Source organism: Lachancea lanzarotensis, scaffold LALA0S01 (genome assembly GCF_000938715.1).
Source record: "Lachancea lanzarotensis genome assembly LALA0, scaffold LALA0S01, whole genome shotgun sequence".
Classification (NCBI taxonomy): domain Eukaryota; kingdom Fungi; phylum Ascomycota; class Saccharomycetes; order Saccharomycetales; family Saccharomycetaceae; genus Lachancea; species Lachancea lanzarotensis.
In genome coordinates this window covers 1,320,928-1,346,770 of record NW_019212879.1, presented here as the reverse complement: position 1 = coordinate 1,346,770, position 25,843 = coordinate 1,320,928, and the positions used below count along the sequence as shown (strand labels likewise).

At 45.7% G+C, this 25,843-nt stretch overlaps 13 protein-coding genes across 13 annotated transcripts; 2 read left to right on the top strand and 11 right to left on the bottom strand.

Moving 5' to 3' along the window:
- Positions 1–817: 817 nt before the first annotated feature.
- ALE2 (LALA0S01e14114g1_1) lies at positions 818–1,753 on the bottom strand (the record flags this gene model as incomplete). Its single annotated transcript, XM_022774755.1, has 1 exon — positions 818–1,753. One exon carries the CDS (start codon positions 1,751–1,753, stop codon positions 818–820), a length of 936 nt encoding a protein of 311 aa, XP_022626820.1.
- Positions 1,754–2,497: 744 nt separating this feature from the next.
- Positions 2,498–3,553, bottom strand: LALA0_S01e14092g (LALA0S01e14092g1_1; the record flags this gene model as incomplete). Its single annotated transcript, XM_022774753.1, has 1 exon — positions 2,498–3,553. One exon carries the CDS (start codon positions 3,551–3,553, stop codon positions 2,498–2,500), a length of 1,056 nt encoding a protein of 351 aa, XP_022626819.1.
- Positions 3,554–4,864: 1,311 nt separating this feature from the next.
- Positions 4,865–6,526, bottom strand: LALA0_S01e14070g (LALA0S01e14070g1_1; the record flags this gene model as incomplete). Its single annotated transcript, XM_022774752.1, has 1 exon — positions 4,865–6,526. One exon carries the CDS (start codon positions 6,524–6,526, stop codon positions 4,865–4,867), a length of 1,662 nt encoding a protein of 553 aa, XP_022626818.1.
- Positions 6,527–7,861: 1,335 nt separating this feature from the next.
- AMF1 (LALA0S01e14048g1_1) lies at positions 7,862–9,376 on the bottom strand (the record flags this gene model as incomplete). Its single annotated transcript, XM_022774751.1, has 1 exon — positions 7,862–9,376. The coding sequence occupies one exon, from the start codon at positions 9,374–9,376 to the stop codon at positions 7,862–7,864; it is 1,515 nt and encodes a 504-aa protein (XP_022626817.1).
- A 560-nt stretch (positions 9,377–9,936) lies between these two features.
- LALA0_S01e14026g (LALA0S01e14026g1_1) lies at positions 9,937–10,878 on the top strand (the record flags this gene model as incomplete). The annotated part of the gene is made up of 1 exon (XM_022774750.1): positions 9,937–10,878. One exon carries the CDS (start codon positions 9,937–9,939, stop codon positions 10,876–10,878), a length of 942 nt encoding a protein of 313 aa, XP_022626816.1.
- A 458-nt stretch (positions 10,879–11,336) lies between these two features.
- PIS1 (LALA0S01e14004g1_1) lies at positions 11,337–12,002 on the bottom strand (the record flags this gene model as incomplete). The annotated part of the gene is made up of 1 exon (XM_022774749.1): positions 11,337–12,002. One exon carries the CDS (start codon positions 12,000–12,002, stop codon positions 11,337–11,339), a length of 666 nt encoding a protein of 221 aa, XP_022626815.1.
- Positions 12,003–12,864: 862 nt separating this feature from the next.
- Positions 12,865–13,635, bottom strand: LALA0_S01e13982g (LALA0S01e13982g1_1; the record flags this gene model as incomplete). The annotated part of the gene is made up of 1 exon (XM_022774748.1): positions 12,865–13,635. The coding sequence occupies one exon, from the start codon at positions 13,633–13,635 to the stop codon at positions 12,865–12,867; it is 771 nt and encodes a 256-aa protein (XP_022626814.1).
- A 711-nt stretch (positions 13,636–14,346) lies between these two features.
- Positions 14,347–16,410, bottom strand: GUT1 (LALA0S01e13960g1_1; the record flags this gene model as incomplete). The annotated part of the gene is made up of 1 exon (XM_022774747.1): positions 14,347–16,410. The coding sequence occupies one exon, from the start codon at positions 16,408–16,410 to the stop codon at positions 14,347–14,349; it is 2,064 nt and encodes a 687-aa protein (XP_022626813.1).
- A 1,852-nt stretch (positions 16,411–18,262) lies between these two features.
- On the bottom strand, positions 18,263–19,021 carry LALA0_S01e13938g (LALA0S01e13938g1_1; the record flags this gene model as incomplete). The annotated part of the gene is made up of 1 exon (XM_022774746.1): positions 18,263–19,021. The coding sequence occupies one exon, from the start codon at positions 19,019–19,021 to the stop codon at positions 18,263–18,265; it is 759 nt and encodes a 252-aa protein (XP_022626812.1).
- Positions 19,022–20,075: 1,054 nt separating this feature from the next.
- FPS1 (LALA0S01e13916g1_1) lies at positions 20,076–22,007 on the top strand (the record flags this gene model as incomplete). Its single annotated transcript, XM_022774745.1, has 1 exon — positions 20,076–22,007. One exon carries the CDS (start codon positions 20,076–20,078, stop codon positions 22,005–22,007), a length of 1,932 nt encoding a protein of 643 aa, XP_022626811.1.
- A 74-nt stretch (positions 22,008–22,081) lies between these two features.
- GOS1 (LALA0S01e13894g1_1) lies at positions 22,082–22,726 on the bottom strand (the record flags this gene model as incomplete). Its single annotated transcript, XM_022774744.1, has 1 exon — positions 22,082–22,726. The coding sequence occupies one exon, from the start codon at positions 22,724–22,726 to the stop codon at positions 22,082–22,084; it is 645 nt and encodes a 214-aa protein (XP_022626810.1).
- A 119-nt stretch (positions 22,727–22,845) lies between these two features.
- Positions 22,846–23,334, bottom strand: ATG10 (LALA0S01e13872g1_1; the record flags this gene model as incomplete). Its single annotated transcript, XM_022774742.1, has 1 exon — positions 22,846–23,334. The coding sequence occupies one exon, from the start codon at positions 23,332–23,334 to the stop codon at positions 22,846–22,848; it is 489 nt and encodes a 162-aa protein (XP_022626809.1).
- Positions 23,335–23,643: 309 nt separating this feature from the next.
- On the bottom strand, positions 23,644–24,438 carry SDH2 (LALA0S01e13850g1_1; the record flags this gene model as incomplete). Its single annotated transcript, XM_022774741.1, has 1 exon — positions 23,644–24,438. One exon carries the CDS (start codon positions 24,436–24,438, stop codon positions 23,644–23,646), a length of 795 nt encoding a protein of 264 aa, XP_022626808.1.
- Between the last annotated feature and the right edge of the window lie 1,405 nt (positions 24,439–25,843).

The window sequence follows — 25,843 nt, the reverse complement described above, 5'->3', positions numbered from 1 at the left end:
AAACGCAGCTTTGCTTGAGTGGTATTCACAGCTCCCAGTGTGTCTTATTCAAGCTATTAATGAAGATCAAAATCAAGCGTTTTAAGCCGCTTGATATTGTATTTTGGCGAGGTTCTCAAGAGCAAGTTTCAATGGCAATGGGCCCCTTTTATAAATTCTAGATCAAATATTTTTTGGGTGGCTTGATCTTTAAATATCAAAATGTACGATAGGGCTAAAGTACTATAGTGTCTACTATATATTATGGTACCGGATAAACGCGAAAATCCCCTCATTTTAGCCTGGCGCGGGGATGAAAGACTGACATCGGTGACTCGTAGTCATGCTAGCTGCTTGTTCTTGCGGGAAAACTTGCGTATAGAAATTTTTCCGCAAGGATTTCGAGCATTTTTGGCCGAGTTAAAGCGGATTAAAAATATGTATGCCACGTCCAGGGTTCGTGTCCTGCGGAAGTTTCTGACACGCCAGCATGTCATCAGCAGACGAGAACGGCTAAAGAGAAAAATTCTATACACTAAACGACGAATAATAGCAGTGGCGAGGAGATGCCAGTGACAGTGACAGAGGGTCTTTACGAATGTTCGCTTCAACGTTTCCTGTCTTGGTTATCGGTCAGCGGTGTCTAAAAAAAAGAGAAGAAAACGAGTTTTTGGGAGTGAAGTTTTACAGAAATCTATCAATCCTGTAGGTGTAAGTGTAGTATTAGAACCGGACCATGACATGCGGTGCTAAGGTTTTCTTGTGAATGACACAAATATCTTGTTTTAATGTATTTATTTTTCTTTTGCCAAACAGCGTTCATTGTTGAGGCCACCATTCAATGGGCCTCCGTAGCAGGCTTGTCCTGAACTCGGCCACGTTTGCTGATGATCCGTTTGGCCACGCTCAACATCTTGCAAAACCACACGAGATTCAAAATGTCCAAAATCAGGTTTCCTGACACAATGGTCAACGTTTCAAGCGTCAGAAACCGCGGGTCGTGACGCACCTGCCAGAAATCACTGCACAACCGGAAAATTTGGTACCATCCCCACACGATGCGCGAGCCACAGAACACCGCGATCAAAACCACGTTGTTGGCTAGCTGCAAAAAGTTCGACAGACGGGTAGTGAGCGATTGGTTGTTTTCTGAAAGCTGGGGCGAGAATTTAATGCCAAACCACCGAAAATTCAAAAACGGGTTCGAAAGCTCGAACATCAAAAACGCTGGCGCATAAAACTGGATGTACGGTTTCAAACCAATCGAAAACATCACCGCGGACACCGCTCCGTGTAGCACAAAGGGCAGGGACGAGTAGAAAACAGAGATCACAGCATCCCACACGAAATACCCGATCGCGAACACGCAAATCACATCTGTCTCCACTTCGTGGTGGAAAACACGCAGCTGAGCCGTTGGGTGTGTCGTGTTACGTCCATGGGTGCGACAATACTTGACACACACGTACAGAATCACCACACTCTGTACCAAACTCACAAAGTGCAACGCGGCCTGGTTTACCAATCCACGACGGCCCCGATGCGAATGGTCCTTGCTATGCGCAAGACGCCACTGCACTAGCGGCGGGAACAGTATCCATTTGCTCACCAGGAATACCAGATGGTAAAACAGTGCCACGTACAGCACCGAGTGCAAGTTTGAGAGAATTTTGGGCGATTCCACCAAACCTTTTACAGCCAAGGTATCGACAATACGGTTCCAGAAGGCCCCCGGAGGCTGTAGATTCATCAACCGCGCTATGCTAGTTTCCATGGCGAGCTTTCCGGGATGTCTAGGCGCTGTTCAAGCCGTGTTTGTGCTTACTTTCGACTACCGAGTGCTCGAGAACTCAATAAACTTTCAAGATTTCATTACATGATCTTATATACGTCGCATATGAAAATCATCGTTAATGGTGAAAGAATGATAGATAGGACAAAAAATGTAAATAGTAGCCTAACTAATGGGCAAAGAGCATAAATGAGTTCACATGTGTGATTGAACAGCCTCAATTGTGCTATGGGCTATTTTTCAGATCTTTCTAGCTGCTCAGAGAGACTAAAATCGTCAAAAGCCGAGGGGGTGACGTGAACAGTTCAAAAAAATTAAATTCTATAATCTCAGACCTATACTTTCTGATAGAAGACACTTTTCAGTAGCAAAACCAGCATCTTTTATGCTTAAAACTGGTTCTTAAAAGTTGTTAATTTTCAACGGTTCCCTATCACGTGACTAATTTCTATCGTAAAATGTCTTTGAACAATGGGAACCCTTACACTTGTACGACGACGACGGAGAGAAAGTTGAAATGTAAGCGTTTGAGAAATAAAAGAGTGCCAATCAGCGTTAGACGTTTACCTCAACTTTTAGTGAGTAGCAATTTCATCTGAGTCGCTGAATAGCTCGCTTTACATCTTTACATTTACCGTTCCATTCATTCAATTCATTCCCTACTTGACCAAAAAAACACCTAAATAGTACGTATTTCGTAGGCAGATCGTCTGCCAAACACCAGCATTATCTGGACGTGTCAACCACATATCTGCCGACGATCTCGCCCTTCTGCATTTTGTCGAAAATGTCTGGTAATTCCGACAATCCTGCGATTTTGATGGGCGATTTGACCAGACCACGCGCGAAAAAGTCCAGCGCCTCGCGTGTGTCTGCACGGTTGCCCACATAGGAACCCACGATTGAAGTCGACCTCACCACCTGAGAGAAAACTTCGGACTTGCAGTAGGCGCCTCCTGGCAAACCAACCAGCACCACGGTGCCGTTGGCCCTTACATACCTGGTGGATGACTCAATTGCAGCTTCTGAAACCGAGACGTTGATGACCCCGTGGGCTCCACCGTCCGTCGCTTCCAAAATGTCTTGGACGATGTCCTTGGACTTGCGGAAATCGACGAATACTTCACCGCCAAGCTGTAGGAAAAGCTGCTCTTTTTCTGCACCACCGTCGATTCCCAGAACACGGTAGCCCATTGCACGCGCAAACTGCACGGCCAAAGACCCGAGTCCTCCACAGGCTCCCGATACAGCCACCCATTGACCGGCTTTGAGATTAGCAGACTTGAGGGCCTTGTAGACGGTGATACCGGCGCACAAAATAGGTGCCACTTCGGCCAGGTCTGTGCCCTGGGGGATTTTAGCAGCCTGCACTGCGTCGGCAGTGCAGTATTGTTGAAACGAGCCGTCGTGGGTGTAGCCGGACAAGTCTGCTTCCGGACAATTGGACTCGTTTCCCAGCTCGCACGATTCACAACTCATGCAAGAACCGTTGAGCCATTTGACGCCTGCCAAATCGCCAATTTTCCAGCCCTTGACGTTTTCGCCCATGGCAACCACAATTCCGGCGCCTTCGTGGCCTCCCACAAGTGGCAACTTTACAGCAAGTGGCCAATCGCCCTTCCATGCATGCAAGTCCGTGTGACACACACCGGAATACTTGATGTTGATGAGCAATTCGTTGGGTTTTGGTTGGGGCACATCGATGTCTTTGAACTCGAGGTCACCGCCATTCTTGTAAAATACGACGGCTTTCTGGGTGTTTGGAATTTCGTGCGCAGACATTGTTAAATTATTTCTTACAGGATAAGAAGAAGAGTTGGCAAAAGTGGATTGGATGATATACAGCTATTGTTCGACAAGTGCTGAAGTGCTTATGATGATAGGAATGTATAGAAAACCTAAAAGATGAGAGTTATGTCTCAGATACCGTGGGTGTCAAAACAACTCAATTTATATGTGAAAGATGAGGTCCGTCCGCACTTGAAATTGAACAACAACAAACTCGTAGAAGTTGCCCCACGCCGCGAAGCAGCTTCGTTTGAATGGTGGTACCCAGGTTTGGTTTTGTTGGATGTCATCTTCAAAGGAAGACGGATGATAGTGCCACTGCTAACAGCCGTGGAATGGCAGTCATGCCATTCCATACAAAAAAGCGGCCCATGGTGGTGCGTCCGCTTTCCGAGCTCGTTAATAATCATGCCATGTTCGCTACAAAGGGCTATGGGGTCATTGTTCTAATTAGTTGAGCTTGACACAGGGTAATAAAGGGTCTGTTTCTGAAGAAGAAGTCTAGTTTGTCAATGGGTCAAGCGAGACTTCTTTTTTGGACTGCAGGGGGCGTGATGGTGTGACATCGGGAGAAGTAACAAGTCCGCAAAAAGGGAAGAGGAAGAGACTGGACAACCGGAGATGTCGAGAGAAAGGAAAGAGGAACCAACACATGAGGACAAAACACGAAACTTGCGTTACTGACGGTTGCATTATGTCCTCGGACACCGTGTTATCGAAAATTTGAAGTGGCACATGTTTTGTAACCAGGGTAGCGTTTGGTTGAAAAGCTCAGCTGGTCTGCTTGACTTACAACTATTACGTCTCGCCACCGTAAGCTTGTGAACTTAATGGTGCAGAAAATGGTTGTGTAAGTTATTTTAAAATATGTGTGTTCTTTTATAGAATTCTGGCAGTTGTTCTGCCCTTTAGGAAAGTGCGAAGTTGAAGGTTGAATTTAGGTAGTTTGGTGACAAATTATGAGACTACTTGAGAGGTAATACCACCAAGGTAGGTGGTGGGACGCGAGTCAGTGGAGACTGACGTCATGTTCGGCAGAGGGCAGACAACTAGTAGTTATTTAGATTCGGAGGGAGTTTTTGTTCAAGATTTGTTCGCTTGTCATAATTACAAGTGGCTATACGCACATTTGGTAAAGAAGAGCAATGTGCAGAGGCTCGTTTGTTTGGTGGATTGTATTGTATATGCGAATATGTTGAAGGGAAATATCTATATTAATTAAAGCACTATATCGAGAAAACGACACACCAGGACAAAGTGATAGAGAGCAGGCGACTGTGTGTGTGGTTGAGGCTTCTTTCTCTTCTAAACACGCGAAAAGACGGGCTGTATTTCCTGGATTGCAGCGTTTTCGATGTAATTGGTCTCTGGCTTCTTGGATGGGTCGTTGTCCATGGACCGGACCGAGCTCTGCTCCTCCAGCACAGTCTGGGACGCCTTTTGCATGACCCGTTGATGGGCCCGGTAAGCAGGAACGCCCTTGGTGAACAAATGGTCCATGTCCTCGAGCGCAATACCCTTGGTTTCCGGCACCAAAAAAAACACAAATGGGACTGCCAAAGCGGCCACAGCGGCGAAAAAGAAAAAGATCCCGTATTGCATCTTGTCTATCATGGTGGACGTGAGCCGGGTCATGATGAAAATGGGGACCCACGACATGGCGGCATTGATGGCCTGGACAAAAGTGCGGATGTTTTGTTCGAAAACCTCAGAACTCCACACGAAGGGCCCGCCAGACCAGGCCAGAATGAACGACGCGGTCCACATGAACATAAACGCGATTGCGGCGGTCCCTCCGGGACCTGCGACGTTTCCGGGTTTGGTAGGGTCGTTGATCTTCAAATACGCTCCCAAATACCAAAAACACAGCGAACAGGCCGAAGCAGAGATCATGAACGCCTTACGTCTTCCGAAATTGTCCACGATGAACAAAATGTAGATGAACGTGCAGATAAACTTGACCACGCCAAACATCCCGGACGAAAACAACGTAGCATTGGTGCCCTTGACCCCGATGTTGGCGAAAATCTTGGGCGAGTAATAGTTGATCGACTGGATTCCCATGAAGTTGGGGATCACCAACATGCACGCACTGATCACCAATCTGCGGGCATATTTGCGGTTGCGTACAAACACTTCTTTGGCAGGATCCAACAAGCCGGGTCCAATCTGAGCACTCTGGGCCTCTACCGAGTCCCGGATGGTATTGATCTCCCATACCATGTAGCCATTGTCCGAAGGCAGATTACGTAAGAAGCACAGGTTGCGGATGGCCTCTTCGTGCCGATTGACCTGGAACAGCCAACGTGGGGACTCGAGCATCACGAACGACCCGACGAAAAAAAGTCCTGCGGGGATCAGCTGCACGCCGACGGGGATAATCCACTGTTTGTTACCCGGGGGGACGTGCTGGCTGATTCCGTAATTAATCCAGAACCCCACAAGATCGCCCACACGCCAGCCGATCTCGAACGCTGCGATGATTTGGCCACGAATGGGTGCCGGGGACACCTCACTGAGATAAACCACGGTTAAGTTGGTGGCGGCGCCTACGGTGAGTCCCGTAAACACACGGCCAAGGTAGATGGGAGCCAAATGGCCCGCTACCCCGCCCAACATAACCGCTGCGCCAATAGTAGCGATTCCAGCCGCTACTATAAGCGCCACTTTACGGCCATAGTAATGGGCTAGTGGATATGACAAAAGGGCACCAAAAAACGCCGCCGCGTGGAAACACGAGATCAGGTTGGATACGGTGTCGTCTGTGTGCGTAGTGTTGGGAGTTAGTCCGAAATTTGCGAGAAAGTGTTCGTTCGTGAAACAGGCGCCCACAAACCCGGTGTCGTAGCCAATAAGCACACTGGCCGTTGAAGCTACCAGTGCTGTACCATAGATACGCCAATTGTAAACTTCTGGTGGAGTTGGTCTATCTTCGGTCTTGGCGAAGATATTTTTGAGTTTGAGCATATTATGGGGTGCAGGGGTGTCAGGGTGTTCGGGTGTCAGGGACCAGCCTATTGATACTCCATGTATCAGATTTAGGACGAATGGGAGTCAGGTTCCCTTCGCAGTTAACTTTTACTGTTTGCTCTTATACTATACAGTCGCCAACCACTACTCGCCCGGTCATGGCCCCGATTCGTCCTGTTTACGGAGCACCGGTCGATACAGACCGCTCCCCGGCGCCCTTAAACCGAAATGCCCAGAAAACGTGGAGGGGTGGACCCCCTTTAAGCGTGGATCGAGCAGCTTCATCGAGACTATATCCGCCGTCGATCCACCGGCTATGTTTAGAAACGCGGGGTAGTGCGTTCCGGCACAGAAAGGGCCGCACAAACGCAAGCCAAGAACAAAGGTAAAATGTGGGTGGACAGAATGGCTGGCCACCGTGTTTGACAGACACTACGGGGAGTGGTACTAATCGCACATGCATTACGTCATCGCACACACGCCGGACATGTATAGCAAATCTTGTGCGGGGTTGGGGGATCTGGGGAAGGGTATAGCGGGTGTGGGTGTGTGGGTGTGTGGGTGTGTGGGTGCTATAATATTATGTAATCATTGTAGTGGTCACGTGTGTGTATATGAAAAAGGGAATAGTGGGTGTTTGGGTGGGTGGGTGTTATGATATTACGTAATCATTATGGTGGTCACGTGTGTGTATGAAGAAGGGGATAGTGGGTGTTTGGGTGCTATAATATTACGTAGTTATAATCAAATTCACGTGTGAATCTATACACGTGACTTCTTCCTCTGTTTAGAAGACCATCGTCTGTCACGGATCCAAAGACTTACGTAATCTTGGCTGTAGTCACATGTCATCCTTTTGCACATGCCTTACTCTCCTCACTTCTTCAACTTGAACCTGCAGTCGTTGCAACTGGAGTTTCCCTCTACCTTCTGTCGAACCCTACTACCATCAGCTATTCACTCAATCAAACCGCATGTTAAGCGTGCGCTCTTCTTTTCGAGTCTCAAATAGCAAGCCATCGTTAGCAAACAACATATGGACATGCCTTGAACCCTGTAGTTGGTGCCATGTGTTGACGACGGCGACGTAAAAGAGCAAAGTGATTATTCTATTTTCTAAATGCTTTCTGTCATCTGCCAAAGGCTAATGACAGCTTCTTGATGATTCCTATATCTTCTATAAATCTGGAGCCGCAGAGCGATGAAAGCTCATCACCGATTCGTTGAACCGTCCTACTAAATCTTGTGAAAACCCACTGTCTAACTTAATCGATCTTGTGCGATGGCCCGCCCAGTTCCGAGCCATCGACCGAACCCACCCCACCAGCGCGCTCAGGTGCGTTTCGATGAGTGCAGGGTGTAAAGACAAGCAACACATATTCCTAACCCGCTGAGTCCAATCCCCATGTACCACGCACCACGATAACCCTTCAAAATATGGTCTCCCTCGGGGTCGATACGGGACTCGATGGTACCGGCAAACCCAAGACCTAAAGAAATTGAGTAATTAACAAAAGTGTTGACCAGTGATGCCGCTAAACCTTGATGTTCCTTGGGCATGCAATTGCTCAGCAGTATCGTTGCTGCTGGAAAAGACATATCCATGCCCCAAGGCATCACAATGATGGTTAGAAACGTTTGGGCCCAATATATTTGGTTCACTGGTGCGGTACCGATCAAAATCCCACCAACGGTAAATGCTGTCATGGCAAACAACATCACAAAACTGGGTCGTACATGACTTAGCATAAACCCGGTGGTTATAGCGGCACACAACCCGCTGACGGCTACCGGTACAAGCTGCGCACTCGTTAGCAATGGGCTGTGGCCCCGCAAAACTTCTAGCATTCTCACCAAATAATATAGCCAGATCCCAAAAGATGACCACCCCGTCGATATACATGCAAGAACGAATGCAACGTCTTTTGTCAGGTATGGGAAGGGGACTAGGGGATACTTTGCTCGTTTTTCCACAAACACAAACGCACCGATGGATATAAACCCAACTATGAGAAGAATATAGTTGTATGGCGTAGGCCATCCAACTACGGGGCCCTGATTCCATGCAAAATTTATCAATACCAGTCCCGTTACACCAGTGATCGATCCCCAGATATCCACATGTTCGATGACGGTTCCTGCCAGTCTCGGCGATGGTGTATGAGGAATGACCACCGTACCGGCTAAGGCTAGCACTAGACATGCAATCGCCATGACCCAAAAAGACCATGGCCACCACAAGAGCTGACTGAAAATCGAAGAAAAGACGGCGCCTAGCACAAAACCGCTTGGTGCCGTGGCACCAAACAAGCTAAACACCAGATTCTTGCGTCGACCAGGTTCGTACGTTCTGCCCAGGATCCCTAGCGCATTCGGCAGCAAAAAAGCAGGTCCCAAACCTTGGAAAGCCCTACAACAGTTGAAAAAAATGCGGTTTGAGTAAACGCTGAATCCTGCAAGTAATGACCACAAAGCATACCACATGAATGCCATCACAAAAAGTCTTTTATGACCGAAAAGATCGCCCAAACGACCCGCAATTAAAATAAAAGTGCCCACCGTAAGGGAATATGCTGCTGAAAACCAACTGAGCTCTCCTGGTTGAGTGGTGCCAAAACTATCCCCAATAATGTCCACCGGTACTATCGACTGCGCCAGACCTGCCTGTGTCATCAATTGCGCACAACACACTACCGCCACGAACACGGTTTCTTTGAAAAGCGACTGTGGCCTTTCAACATGACTCTGGGTTGGCTCTATCTCATCTAGCTGTGCCTTTTCCACGTCTGTTCCTTCCAAACCCATTGTAGAGTCGCTACTCATTTTTTGCTCTTCTACTGCCTCCATATAATTCACCTTTTAGTTGAACTGTTCTGAAAACCTGAATAGCGATTATCTTTTATCACTTATAATCAAAGAAACACCAGGATATCGTTATTTGTAATTCTTTATAATCAATTATATAATTATTTGGTATACGAGCTGATGCTGCGAGAGAACGTTCAACACTTGCAGGTCTTCGTCTCTGTCCTTATAACTTCTTCTTCAGATACTCTGTTCTAGAGTCTTTATCCTAATATCCTGATATATCCGTCCTCTTTCTAACTGTTCTTGTTTGTTACCAACAGCTCATCTATTTATGCCAAGCATTGGGATTGCCCAGACGGTAATCGGACTTGGCACCCATATTTAATCTCAAAAGATAATATACGTCTATATCCTATAGGATTTCACCGTCTATATCCGATAGGATTTAACCGATAGGATTTAACCGTCTAACGACATTGTTCGGCTTGTTTAAGTTGGTTGCCTCGAATAAATTTCTCTCCTCTCGCAAGCTGTCCTCCTGCAGGTTCCCCCCGTACAAGTTCTCTTCTGACGAGCTCTCTCCCCCCACCGGAAACAATATGAAAGCTATTCAACTTCAAGGACAGGCTCCTCCAAACACGGTTTTGATCGACATTGATACTCCAACGCCAGGTCCTGGAACGGTTCTGGTTAAAATTCGAGCCTCTGCTATACAACCTAGTGACCTGCTTAATGCCAAGGGAGGATTTCCATACACTACGTTTCCGAGAATCTGTGGTCGTGATTATGCCGGAACCATTGTATCCGGACCAAGAGCTGGTGAGGACGTTTACGGAACCAGTGGATTCACATATGCTTTCACCAAGGACGGATTTCATGCAGAGTATGCTCTAGTTGCGGAAGATGCTTTGGCAAGGAAACCCAAAAACCTGTCTTTTGTCCAAGCCGCATGCATCGGAGTTCCTTTCACCACCGCCAAACTGGTTTTGCGTAAGGCCAACGTAAAAAGCTCAGATACAGTTCTGGTAATCGGGGCGGGTGGATCTGTGGGTTCAGCTGTTGTTCAAGTGGCCACCGCTATTGGTTGTCGAGTTTTGACAGCAGGACGCAACGACAAGATGGATGTGAATACTACCAAGGATGTGGAATTGGCAAGCGTTTCTGCACTTACCAACAAGAACGGCGGCGTTGACGTTGTGATCGATACCGTAGGAAGTCCGGCGATCACCAAAGCTGGAATCAAAATTTTGGCGCATGGTGGGAGAATCGCCATAATCGCCGCACCCGGCCAAGTCGATCTTACTTTCGATATGAAAGACTTGTATCGTCATGAAAAATCCATCATTGGCTGCAATTCGTTGTCGTACGATGCTCACACCATGGCTTTAGATATGGCTGAGTTGGCGCCTGATTTCGAAAGTGGAAAGTTGCTACCTCCAAGGGAAGAGTTGTGGACTCCCATAAATCTACAGGAAGCATTGCAAGTGTACAAAATGGACAAAAAAGGTGTCGAAAAGTACGTGATAGTCATGGACCATTGAGATGGTTGACCTACAAACACTGGATATGCTTACTGGAAGTTGGAGGGGCCTGGTCGAAGCTGAGAAGGGTCCGTGATGCTTGTTATGCCGCACGTATTGTGCAGAATTTACCTTTTGAAAACGTTGTAATCGTTCATCAGCTATTAACGTTGGTGCTCCGTTCATATGTCCCGGATTGACAAGGGTAGAAAAAGATTAGCGCTTCATCCAATATTCATTATTTGAACTGGTAAAAGTGCATTGCGCCGTCGAAATGCATTCATCAAACAGCGTTCTATGTGTTAAGACCACACCTGGGGTTTATTGCGCTCTTTTGCAGTAGGCGCCTGTTGCAAGAAGCTCTTATTCGACCTGCCAAAATGTTTAAATACTTTATATCATGCGTGTTGGGGGTAGTAGTTTTTATGATACTCTTTATACAACGAATAGTCCAATCTCTGGCAGGATTTTCCAATGTCTTAGTTACGCTTGTCGTTAGCGTTTTCTGCGTCCTTAGAAGCCAAGAGCAAGGCTGCACGATTCATCTGTATAATGTTTGCCAACTGCTTGAACAAGTAACCTGGCAGACACACCACTGCGATGACGCCGGCAACGTGGGTTTGCCCCACGAGAGGCAAGTTGAAGTGCCATAGCTGCGGGAATGCATATAGATACAATGCAAGGTAGAACAGCTCGTTGAAGGCGCAGATGGTAAACAGCGCAGACCGACGGCTGTAGTACAGGTGCAAAAGCCACTGTTCCTTCTCGATAGTCTTATGAGATGCACCACCGGAAGTGAGCGTCGCGTACATGTGCATGTAGTGGCTGGAAAGGTCTAGCGAAACCAGGAGTTGGAATATTGGGGCGTATTTAGGGTACGCGACACACAGATAGCAAATCAGCGAACTGGTGGTCGACCGGTCCGTTACCATGTCCAAAACGGCCCCAAAATTGCTGGTTTGATTATATTTCCGGGCCATCGTTCCATCCAGTGCATCCAGCAGACAAGACACTCCATATATCCAAGTTGTCCATATTGGATGGTTTGGCATCAAGAAAAACGACAGTATCGCGGTAAAAACACGCGTGAAACCAATTTGGTTGGGAATGTACCATAAAACCTGTCTGGCAGTAACGTTAGCCATAATTGAAGACCCAAATATTGCGTATTCGAGCTATTCTACTCAAGAGTTTTGATTATATTCTCCTAAAAACAAGCTTTTTTTCAAGCGTTACCTAATTTTTGATTGATGCTCTCTACCATAGTATAGAATGAGATGAGATTTTGCCATACTAAGAGAGTCGACGACAGCGACAAGCCAAGAATTGAAGAGAGATTAAGATTTATAAATCTCATCAGTTAATTTGAAGTGAATGCTGTATTTAAATCTCGTGTGTTTTTACAAGATTTGTGTGTATGTCTTTAACATTATAACGAGGGTGTACAGTCAGCCTTGATAGAGCCAAGGCTGGCACCAACGAGTAAAAAACAAACAAAACTTCTGGCTTGGATATCATATTAGAGGAAGATGATTGGGCATAGTGTGCACAGAATAATTGTATCCAAACACCTCTCTCTGGCTATGACAAAGTGGGAAACATTAGGAGCTGGCTCATCCCAGATGATTAAGGCTCACAAACTTACATATTAATGTACAAAATACTTCAATTCCAAAAAATTTACATCAAGAGGAGGTATGGGTAGTTTATTGTTGTTAAGTTGATCAAAGTTTCTGTAACGAGCGTTCATATTTCCGATGAGGTTTCAAGATGTCACTTCAAAAGAAGCACATTTAGAGAAGAGGCTGTCAACATGAACAAAGGAGAATCCTTTGTATCACTAAAACCTCTTTCCCTAAACGTAGATTAAGCTTCCTATAATGACCCCCCGGTGGAAAACATTCACAACTCGCTTCAACAAAACTAGGATCGCAAAATGCGTGATGAAAAAAGCAGGAGTTTTCTTTAAAGTTATTTGAGGAAAAGTAGCAGGTGCGAGAACTCAGCTTAAGAGGACTGGGCAGCCTTGGCGATTTGGTCTCTCTTGACCTGGGCCTTGGCACCGACTAGACCACCACCCCAGTGCTTCTTGACCTCGTCGTACTTCTCCAAGTAGTTGGCGTTGACAGTAGAGACCAACTTGGCTAGAGCAGCCTCGTCTTCCTCTCTGACTTCAGCCAAAGCAGCGACAGCAGACTTCTTCTGGTTAACCAAAGTTCCAAGTCTGGCCTTACCCTTCACGATGGCGTATGGAACACCCATCTTCTTGCACAAAGCTGGCAAAAAGACAACAAGCTCAATTGGGTCAACGTCGTTGGCAATCAACACAAGCTTGGCCTTCTTGTTCTCAATAAGAGAGACAACGTGGTTCAAACCGAACTTGACAGCGTAAGGCTTTGGAGAAGCTTCTTGCTTGGACTTACCTTCAGCGTAGGCAGCAGCCTCCTTGGTTAGTCTCTCCTTCTTCTCGGCCTGGGATTCAGGTCTGTACTTGTTGAAAAGCTTGAAGGTCTCAGAAGCAGTGTTTCTGTCCAAAGTGTGTTGGAACTGAGCAATGGTAGGAGGAACCTTAAGTCTCAAAGACAAGATCTTCTTCTGTCTTTGAAGTCTAACGTACTCTGGCCATTTCACGTATCTAGACAAGTTTCTCTTTGGCTGGATGTCCTGACCAATACCAAAGCTCTTTGGGGAAGAGTTGGTCAATGGGTTCTTGGTCTTACCGGACTTGCCGGCCTTGGAAGCCAATGGAGCTGGAGCAACTTTCTTGGATGGAGCCATTATGCAGATCGATTTGAGTTACAGTCTGGGAACGGAAGAGTGATAAATTCTCGGTATTAGATAAAGTCCAAACGACATTTCTGTACATTTATAGCTTCGACAATTCCAGAGACATCGGTGAAAAATAATGGCCAAAGTGTTTGCGTCGGTTGGATTTCTTGCGTGGTCGTCGAGACGGAAAAATTATGATTGTTTTTTCTGAAATTGAGATTTTTTAAGAGGTAATAATTTTCTGGTGTATGGGTTTTAGCAGTCACATTTGTGAACTGTTGAGTCACGTTAGTGGTGACAGTATCATCTACGTCTATCCTGTCACTCAAATAGGATCTTGTATGGAATAGAGCAGGTTGTCCTGTTGGGTTGAGTAAACAAAAATACACTAGGTTAGTATATTAGGCTTGGTAAAAGTGTTTCTCATTGCTTTAGTACGTTATTGTACGCTTTACAGTTCCATTAGAAAGCTATCAATAATCAAAGCATCCTTCTCGTATCGCACACCAACTTCGAAATGTTTGATTAAGCAAAAATTCAATTGAAATATACCGCTACATGAGTAAACAATGCACATCTTTGGCTTGCATCCTCAAATGCTCGGGCTTTAACTCCATGCTGCGGCTTATTTTATAAATATTCGCACCCAATGTTCAAAAATCAATTGCAAACATTAATTCAAAGGAATATATAATTAAATATCAACTCACAGCCCCACAACTACACGTTCTTAGCAGCAGCGGTACCATTCTGCATCGTACCCATCCCATCGTTCATGATATCCGCCCAGCCTCTACATCTCTCAATTGCAGCCTCCCACAACTTCCACTTCCGTCTTCTGTCGTTGTCCTCGGACTGAGATCTGAAGGTTCTTGATTGTGACGACCCCCCGGTCTCTTTGATCTTGCCGGCAGACTCTTCGCCGCCATACATTATCCACCTCTTGACGTCTTTGAGGTCTTTCCACAGTCTGCGATCCTCACGCTTTTCGTAAGCAAGGGCGGCAGCAATACCGGCACCGAGCGCGGTACACTCGGAGCTCGCAGACGTTCTTACTTTAACACAGGGACCCAAAATGTCCGCTTGGATTTGCATAACCTCTTTAGACTTGGACATTCCACCATCTACAGCTAGTACCGACAACGGCGCCTTTTCGTATGTTCCGTCCACAACATCTTCCAAGAAATCTCTGTCTTTAGCACCTTCTCCGGCAGCATCCGAGCTCATGGCTTTGAGAATAGCTCTCGCTTGGAAACATACACCTTCCACTGCAGCACGGGCGAGATGTGACGAGGTGGTATGTTGTGACATCCCCATAATCGTAGCTCTTGCGCTGGCATCCCAATATGGGGCGAAAAGCCCCGAAAAAGCGGGCACAAAGACCACGCCACCACTGTCGCTTACCCTTGAAGCTAGAGGACCGATATCCTCTGCCTTTGGTATCAAACGCAAGTTATCACGAAGCCATTGTACCACGGCACCTGCTACGGCCACCGAACCTTCAAGGGCAAAATGGGGCTGGGCATGCTCTTCGTCTTCTAAATGGGGGAACCAGTAGCCAAACGTAGTCAAAGCACCATGCGATGAAATCAGCTTTTTCTTTCCCGTGTTGTATAGTAAAAAACAACCTGTACCGTAGGTACATTTAGCGGCACCAGGTTTAAAGGCTAGCTGTCCAACTAAGGATGCACTTTGGTCGCCAAGACAACCCTGAATTGGCACCGCAGGCGTTCTTTCCATAAAGTCACACAAAAGGGACCAGGCCACAGAGGTGAGCTTGGATTTGACACACTCCGGTACCGAAAAATCGCCATAGTACTCAGACGACGAAACAATTTTTGGCATATGGATCTTGTCGCGGGATATGTCCCAATATTTCAATAACTCGTCGTCGTAATCCAAAGTATCCAAGTTCATAAATCCAGTACGGGACGCATTGGTGATGTCTGAGACAAAGGCGTGGTTTGTGGTAAGATGATATATTAGCCACGTATCAACCGTTCCGAACATGAGATCTCCAGCCTCATAGGCATCGCGAACTTTAGGTTCATTATCAAGTAGCCAGCGTAACTTGGAACACGAAAAATAAGTCGAGTATAAAGGCAGTCCAGTCTTGGCTCTGAGATGATCTTGCAGCTCTTGTGGCGTGCTGTTGCGTTTTTCTGTGACGATGCCGCTGTTCCGCGTATCATTCCAGACTATACCATAGTCAACAATAGGTGCTCCTGTCTTTTTGGACCACACTAAAGTGGTCTCACGCATATTTGCAATACCGATACACTGGATACGGTAAGGGGGCAAATTTGCGGAAACCCTGTCACCATTCACACTGTCCATGGAAATGAGGTTTGCAGCAAAGCATTGAAGAACATGGGCTAGGATTCCAAGCGGATCACATTCGACCCAACCGGGCTGCGGGAAACTAAGGGTTGGTCTGGAGGGTCTGTCGAAATCTTCAATCTCCAGATATTCCGTGGCCTCAATAGCGATACCTTCCGCCGAAAAAATGGGCTGTGAGACGGTGGAAGAACCAGCTGTACTCTTGGGACTGCCGTTTGACATAGCCGTACCTGCAGCCGTGGAGGAGTCCACGGAAAACCGTCTGGCACCCACAGACGCGAAACGCTCCTTTGAAGCAGAGGTAGAATATTCAATTTGGTGTTTCGACACTTCCTGGCCCTGAATATTGAATAAAATCACTCTCGATGACGTGGTCCCTACGTCAATGGATGCTACCAATGGCACGTCTTCCGGCTCTGCGGATTGCAAGCTTCCAGACGGCATTTTAAAACTTAGAAGGCCGGTTTTCCAAAGGTATGTTGCGACCAAATAGCTCCACGGTTCAGCACTTTCGGGTAGAGTTTTGATAAGTCCTTGAAGCTTGATTTTTCTGAATTCTTAGAATTCTTGTCCGGAAGCAAATAATATTTCGCCAATCACAGGAAAAAAAATCCGGGGTAATAATAATAGTTAAATTTCGAGTTCAGCTTTCTCTGTTAAACTTAGATTCACACAAGTGAAGGGCAAAATAACAATTTCTTAACAATTAGCAGAGAAGTTTGATGCTCAGTCCGTAAAGGTAATACAGAGAGATGATAGTTGTAGTAGTGAGATAGAACTCAGTCACTGTTGGTTCATCTTTTTTAAAACCAGCCCAATACCAAAGTGTAGAGAGGTGTTCTTTGCTTTCTGTAGTCTTGTTGTACTCGCTTTTATACACGTACTGGCAGCTGCTGGTTTTGGTGTTCAAACTTTGGCCAGTCGTGCATTTCGTCCACTCCGTTGGGCTATCCGTCAGCCCGAAATCTAGATACAAGCCTCGAATCCAGCCAGGTTGAGCGGGTTACTCGAAACTCGAACACGGGGATATGGCAAAAACCCAAAGGATCACGCAAAACGGAGGGAGTGGTTTTGACACATGCGTAAACACCAACCTCTTCCAAAGCGGTTTTGCGATGGGGGCGTGATGTGTGGTATCTGTGCATCGAGCTTGCAGCAGGAGTTATTTGCGTTTCTTGAACGAGGGAAGTAATTGGCCTAGCCTTGGAGAGACAGGGGGATCGCTTGGCAATCTCCGGTATCGGAGACGGCCCAATCTCAGCTCGCCATGGACGGAAGTCGAGCCGTTCGACCTTAGTTGTAATTGAGGTCATCGTTTTTTTAGGGTACTTTACAAGTGTATTATCATGACCCGAGAAAGTGAGTGTCGTTTGTGGATAGCGATTGCTGCTTCCAGGCCGGAGACAAAGACTCATTGTAGATACCGGAGACAGATGTCTAAGTTGCAGCCTCGAACCATTAGACATTAGTAATGGTTGGCCGAAGGGGTGACGGAAGCTTCTATTATTTGTTTTTGAAAGAAACACAGTTTTAGAGATGTTCGAGAAGGTCTCTTCAATTTTGAGCGGAAAAACGGGATCTGTGAGATATCTTAGGAGTTTCACAGATCTAGTGATGGTCAAAAGACTAGGTCTCCCACCAACGTGTTTAATAATCTATATCCCGGTTTTATAGCGTCTCTTTCGGTTTGTGTATGTGGTCTAGAAGAAGAAAGGTGGGTCTTATAGGGTTTTGAAATATTTTTGTACGTGAAGAAACAAGTAGCCGCCCAACGTAAATGTGAAGAAACTTGCATGAAAGGATGTATTCCAGCTTGATGGATGTTAGAGGAACACGAGATTGTTGTATTGTATCTATGCGATCGCAACGGATGATATTCACGAGCAACGGCGTGTTTTCACAACCCTTGGGTGAAAAGCGCGATAATTTGTGGTCCAGGGTCCCAATAGTGCAGACAAGCACTTTGAATCATTCGCTTTCAGAGTGTGAAACGTTTTATAATCTGAAGTTTGTGTGCGTAGCTGCAAACATAAGTAGAAGACCCCCCTATTGGTACAGTGCTCTATTATCAATCGAATAGATTCCGGTAACATACCTACAAGTATATAAACTGCCAACCGTAGTCTTCCTCAAAGAACACACATAAACAGCACCAGCGGGTAAATTTAAGCTGTATATGGGATTGTAACGCGCATCGCTATTCAACAGTGTTCAAGCTGATGTCTCAAGCATATATAATACAACCGACTGTAAGTAAGGTCTACTTGGCTGGAATGGAATCAGCTTCCTTGACAGATTACCACGGAAGCTCACTGCCATCGTAGCTCATGAACGTGCCTGCGTTTTTAGACTTCAGGTCCTTCAAAATGTTCTCGTTTATGGCCTTTGCAGATTCCGCGGTGGTGAGATACGGCAATGCTTTCCTGAGTTCGCCGGCGCGCTCATCACCAAGCTGAACCAACGAGTCGTCACCCATTTCACTTCCAACCAGACCGGGATGGATTGCCACAAAACTATACCCAGCTGGCGAGAGGTCTTGGATCAACGCCTTTACAACGTAGTTGGCAGCAGCCTTGGAAACTCCGTAACCTGAAAAAGGTGCTGGTAGGTCGATGTTGAGAGACCCCACCACAGAAGTGACCACGGCAACTTCTTTGGTGTCCTTTTTGTCCAGCAACGGTTTGAACGCTCTGACCAATCTAATGGGACCCACAGTGTTGATGTTGAAGTGCTCGATGTAAAGTTCATCGGGGTGGTCCAAAACAGGACCTATTTTTTGCAAAAATCCAGCATTCGAGATCAAAGTGTCCAGACCATCTGTAAGAATAGCAGAAGCTTCCTTAGCAGCTGCTTCAACGCTGCTGCGAGAGGTGACGTCCAATTGCACGATTTTCACGTTTGGGTGTTTGCTAGCCCAATCTTTCAAATCACTGGCGGTGTTTGGGTTTCTAGCTGTGGCCACAACAGTGTTTTTCGCGTCAGAACTCAATTCTTTGACTAAGGAGAGGCCGATGCCCCTGTTGCCGCCGGCGACAAAATATGATTTGGAAGACATTACAGGCGAGTAGTTAAGATGAGGAAGGGATAATCGTTACTTTTGTGTGTGTGTGTACTTGAAGCTTGTGAATATCGCCAAAGCCAGCCGTTACTGGGGCACGTTTATATATCCCAAACATATCATTTGTGCACATTTGTCATACTGTTTTGTACATTTGTCATACGTTTACCACACCTGTAAGATAGTGTATTTAACGAAATAGTTGAAAGAGGTTCCTTCGCTATCAGTACCGTCGGAGCGTGCAATAGTGCTACCGACACTTTGAGCACACATTCAATACGCTCAGAGCGCACCAGCCTATGGTGCCCCAAGTAGTGCTGCTGGGTAAGAAAAATTCCCCTACTGCCTTCACGGAGGGGGATACAGTATTTGAGTCAAATTCTTAAGGGTGGGCAGCTAGTATCTCCACCCACCACCCCGTCCAGAGCGGTGGCATTCCTCAGATCAACAAGCGCTTCTGGCTTACATTCTTATCGCCATGGGACCCCAAATGACGTGGTCTTGGCATGCATGAAGGATCGCCCGCTCGAGGGTGACGGGAAATTAAGATAGTGATCTGGTGAAAATTCGAGATTCGAGAACCATTATAACTACAAAAGACCGCGACAGACCAAAAAAAGGAGCACCTAAATCGAATGACTCCGAAAACTACAACAACGGCATATTTTTCTCATGATGGTTGACTTTACTAAAAGAATTAGACAGAAAAAAAGGCTGACAACTCGCAATGCAACGTTTTTTTCGTCCTGGGCGATATATATCGGGTTTCTGAGTAGAAATTGGGTAACGACAAAAAAAGTGAATTAAATGCATAATACGTATTGTAGAATTAAGATCTCATTGTTGAAAAGTATGAAGCGAACCACTCTTTGCAACGTTCATCCAAGTCTACGTTTCGTCACATTTTGGTAATATTTAGCGCCTTCAAACTCGCAAAGTATCGGTCTTTGTTTGGTCTTCTAGTTTGTGAGCAGAATAGTGCTCTTCCTTTGCCTAGTTATATACATATTTAAAGAATAACGGGCGATAACGGTGTAAGGACAGTGTTCAAATGAGTAAACGAAACTCGTCCGAAACGCAAGACGATCGGCGCAAGAAGCCGCAGGAGTATATGAACGACTATCTTTCTGACAATAATAACGATACCCGGTCTCAACACTCAGCAAGGGATTCCGGATCTCAAGCGTCCAGAGACAATGCCTCATCGCAACCGAACAGCAACAACAACAACAACAACAACAACAACAACAACAACAACAACAACAACAATAACGATGACAGGTACATTCCGTCCCGGGATTTTGCACCCCAGCATCGAATCTCAGCTTCTGCGTCCTACATTCCGCGGCCGAGAAGTGGAACCAACTCTGGTAGTAACAACGAGGACGGCAACTACTCTAATACGCAGGTAGTGCCTAACACACAGCAGCCGTCAAGATCTAACTCTGCAGCGCATTCCACCGGCCACAGAAGTAGAGCCCAAAGCGCAGTGTCGAACTCCAACATGAATATACGATCGCTGCGGTCTAATACAAATACCTCAGGCAATAATAACGAGGATGAAATAGAACAACCTACCGCTACCGAAGACCCACGCGACTCGGATGTTCCACTCAACATCAAACCCAAGACGCTTTACCAGAACCCTCAGACCCCAACGGTTCTTCCTTCCACTTACCATCCGATCAACACATGGACTACGCTGAAGCAAACGTACCTGAAGGAGTTTCTTGCGGAATTCATCGGTACGCTAGTGATGATTTTCTTTGGGTGTTCTGTTATTTGCCAAGTGAGGACTGGTCAGCAGCAACAAAGGGTTGTGTTCCTCAAAGAATTGGCGGGATCTTCGGACATCCCAGCAGAAAACAAGATTTCACTTTTGCAGTATCTCGTACCGGTTGATGTATCGGGTACGTTCGACGACATCGCCCTTATCTGGGGAGGTGCGGTTGTTATGGGATATTTTGCTGCGGGTGGCCCTGCCCTTTCAGGTGGACATTTGAACCCCGCTATCACTTTGAGTAACTGTGTCTACAGAGGTTTTCCTTGGCGTAAAGTGCCCATTTACTGGGCAGGTCAACTGCTTGGTGCTTATGTCGGTGGTTTGGTGGTGTTCATGTATTACATGCCCGTGATTGAGTATGTTTATCCGGACTGGACCGGAAACTCGACTGTGTTGAGTATGTTTTGCACATATCCCCTCGATTACCTCACACCCTCTCGTCAATTCGTAAGTGAATTGGTATCTGGTGCCATTTTGCAAATTTCAATGTTCTCACTGACAGATCCCTACACTTGTCTGAGATCTGATTTATTTCCACTCATGTTATTCGTTCTGATATTTTGCTTGATTGGTGCCAGTTCTTTGCAAACGGGTGCCGGGTTGAATCCTGCTAGAGATCTTGGCCCTCGTTTGGCTCTCGCGACTGTAGGTTATGACGGCAGAATTCTTTGGGCAGGTCACCATCACTATTTCTGGGTGCCCATCGTGGCGCCAATGGTTGGGGTTTTATTGGGCGGTGGCATCTATGATATTTGCATCTATCAAGGTCACGAATCGTTTTTGAACTGGCCATGGTCGTTGGTTAAAAGCAAGATCAAGCGTTTATGGATTTTCCGTCCTCGTTTTTACAGAAGAGAGAAGGATAGCTCTACCGATACCGAGAGTGATTGGGATTACGACAACGAGAGTGGTCAACAAAGTCAACACGATTCAGAATATGATGAAAGCCCAAAGACCGGTTTCTTCCCCGAATCCGACGCACAAATACAGAAACAGGTTCAATTCAAGAGCATGTCAAAGAATTTCAACGGGAAGAGAAACCCGGTATCAGGAATTCCGACAATTTTCGAAGAAGGTGGCGACGATGAGGAAGATGACGAGAATGATGTCGCTGAATTACCAGCAGATAACAAGCACCGCAGGCCCTCTTTGTCAAAGACTAAGACTCGGTCTAGCGAAGGCAAATCTAAGCGAAGTTGATTGTAATAATAGTTTGAAGTTTACAAATGAATTTAGAACACGGGCAAGGCCTGTCAGTTTAGGACTTTGAAGGCTTACCAGGTGAAAAACAGGAATAGTATACACAGTGTAATTAGGCCGGCTAAAATTAAGGCATTCTTTTTCCTTCTTGTGTTGATCTTGGCAATTACTTGATTAATAACAGGAACGCGCTGTAACGTATTCATCATTTTGTCCCCAGCCGATTGCAATACGGCTCTCTGGGAAGCAAACTGATCTCTTGTTTGCCAGGCTTGTGATAGTAGACTGTCCACAACATTGTGCGATTCTTCTATACGGCGGGATTCGTCCTGAATGTAGGCATCTGGACTTTCTTCAGATTGCTGAGCAATGTCTTTCTTGACGCTAAAAAGCAGGTTTAATCGGTTTCTTTCTTGTTGAATGGACGATCTCAAATTCCGGAAATGCTGTCTATGCTCTTGCAATACTTCTTGGTGCCGTTGCACTTGCAACGTTTTGGAAGTCGAAATTCCTTGCGTTTCGTCACAAATTTTACGCAGTGAGTCAACAATATCCTGTCTTTGGATAAGCACTTTTTCAAGCTTGTTGTCAAGGGTCCTTTCTTGACCTGTTGCGTCCGAGCTAGTCGTTTGTGCAAACTGTGCATATTTTGACAACAATGATTCTGTTTGGGACTCTAAAGAGATAGCCTGTCCTCTTACGGTCACAAAGGATGCCATCGTCTGTGTTGTGGTTATGAACGTACTGCCAACTGGCTTTGACAGCGATCTCAGCTCTATCTAGAGAGGTTGGTGAGAAATCCGGACGGTATGAGATATACATTCACATATATATATCATTAATATTTATCAGAATGCCCAACACCAGGAACAAACATCAAGGAAACATCTGAGTCGAAGATAGTTAAGAATATAGAAGCCCAGCGATTTAAGTAGTCTTTGGATTCTGGTCCTACAATCTCTGCGGTGTCGCAAGCGTGAACGCTATACCAAACGTCACGATTGGACGGATGTAGATAGTCCAAACGGATGGTAAAGTCTTGTGTATTTAGCCATTGACGAATATCGTCAGGAAAGCAAACCTGTTGCGTATCTATATCGTCTTCAATTTCGCGTTTCCATATTCGGAAAGTGAGTTGCGGTTCTTGATAAAGCGGTGAATATTGAATTTGCAGTTCTACTGAATGGTTAGGTTTAATTGGAAGACAGATCATAGCGTTGACACTAGTGTTAGAAACATTCATAATCTTGTAACAGTGTTCCCATCGCGTTAGCAGTGGGATTAGGGAGCTCTGAAGCTGTTGCTGGAATGCATCAGCTGTTATCATTTGAGCTAGACGTACTTCAAACCTTTTATCTCAACATTAAAATATGATTTGTATCTGTCTACCCACCACCATGCAGCATAGACATGAACGAGACAAACTAGCGAACAAACAAGAATGAACGATAAAATCGAAATTATGGAATATAAATAAATGATTTGATAATAAATAATAGTAGAGAACTGTAGGGGCGGTTGGGAAACTCTATTTCCACCAGACCTCCAACGGTTTAAATAAATATGTGTGAGAGTGTTTTGGGAGAGAGAATTTGCGTGTGTTGGTATGCTGAGTTAGATGTTGACACGCAGAAAATCACTCAAGGGCCATAGACTTTTTGATTTCTTGAATGGCAAAACCAGGGTTCAGACCCTTGGGACAAGTCTTGGTACAGTTCATGATGGTGTGGCATCTGTACAAGGACATCGAGTTTTGCAACATTTCCTTTCTCATCTTCGAAGCCTGGTCACGAGAGTCGATCAACCAACGGTAAGCTTGCATTAGCACAGCTGGACCCAAATATTGTTCCTGGTTCCACCAGTACGAAGGGCATGACGTGGAGCAACAAGCACACAAGATACACTCGTACAACCCGTCAAGCTTCTTACGATCTTCCACGCTCTGCAGGATTTCCTTGCCGTCTTCAGGGACACTGCTTCGTTGCAAATAAGGCTGCACCGACTTGTACTGTTTGTAAAACTGCGTCAAGTCCGGAACCAGATCCTTGATGACGTACATGTGTGGCAAGGGGTAAATCTTAGACTCCTTCGACGTATCGGGATCGATCTTGCACAAACACGCCAACGTGTTTCTGCCACCGATGTTCATGGCACACGACCCGCAAATACCTTCTCTACACGATCTTCTCAACGTCAAAGTCCCGTCTTGCTCGTCCTTGATCTTCAAAAGCGCATCCAACACCATAGGCCCGCACTTGTTCAAGTCCACCTGAAATTCTTGCAATCTGGGCTTCTCAGTGGGCTTATCAGGACTCCAACGGTAGATCTTGAATGTCTTCAATCTGGGAGCCACTTGGCCTGCTTCCGTAGCCAATCCACGTCTCAACGCAGTTCTGGTGAAACTTGTCCTCAACAACCCGCTCATCGACATCATTAGTTCAAAAAACCCCTTTTTAAGTAGATCCAAATAACCGCCTTACTTTGAGATCGCCTTTTCTAAGCTATCTCTGAAAGGTGCCACTGATCAACGACGTTTTCAGCATCTAGTTCATGGCGTTTTTCGATCGCCTTTTATACTCACAGTAATTTGATGACATGAAAAAAATTGGGATATCGGAAAATATCGGAGCCGAATTGCAAAAAGTCAAAATGTCAGTATAGAAAAGAGTGATATGTGTCACGTGTATATTGCGGGGTCAGTCTTCAAAGTAAAGAACGTGAAACAGTAACGTAAAGGAAATCGATTTAATCAGATACATACTGACTAGTGCTGATCTGAAATTGAGTTTCTTGTGATCGGTTTCGGATTGCAGATCGCTTTCGTAGTGGTATGATTTTAGAAGTGTCACACAATATTTTAGCCTTTTTTTTTCGTTCAATCCAAATGGATCGATACCGTTGTTAGTCGTGGTGGTCTTGTATTCATTCAAACTGAGGGAACTTGTAGTCATTACGGTAGGAAAAGAAGCTCTTGTCAGAACCTCTGTCCGTCGAGCGTCAGCTTCGTGTCAAAGTGATCTCATACACGTGACACAGTGACAGCGACAGGAGGGATACGATATTCAAAGAACCTAGAAAAATTACTGATCTAACGAGAACTAAATTGATTGCATCAATTTTAACCACTCTTAATTGATCTTATATCTTCTAGTTCAGCTTATTCACGGTATTTGCACTCGAAAGGCTTAAAATTTTTTACATCCGCCAGCAACGGAACATTTCAGACAATTTGTATAAAAAGAGCATTGTATCCTGCTTACAGGCGATTTACGTTGATGCTTTGTTCACTAAGGAAAGAGAACTTTAAGCTCGATAGAAAGACAGTTTACATCTTACAGTAATAAATAGAAATCACCCACGATACGAAACAATGATCGTGCAACGACGCTCGGGGGACCAGAGTCCCGATACGAGTACATACAGCTGTCCATAGGTTGTTATGGCTGAACAGCCCCACCGCAGTTGGAAAACTTTTATCACTTAAGTCTCGTCCGTCATCCCTATCACTGAGGTCACGTGACTGCGTATACGATCGGTGGTTTTTAGGCTCGGACATGCACAATATGGGTCTTCCTCTGATTTTATAATCCGTACGACTAGTTTCAGAAACTTAGATGGCACCGCTTCCGTTGACTAGAATCTACATTAATACCACCCTTTTTTTCAAAAGATACGGTTTTAACGATTAATAACAATGCCAAGGTTGACTGGAGCTTCCACCTTTGACATATATTTGCTGCTACCAAGCTTCCACCAAAAAATTAACACACACAACATTCCACCATTGCAAATGGTCTCTGAACGTAACTAGGATTGGGTTGACATCTCGATGAACT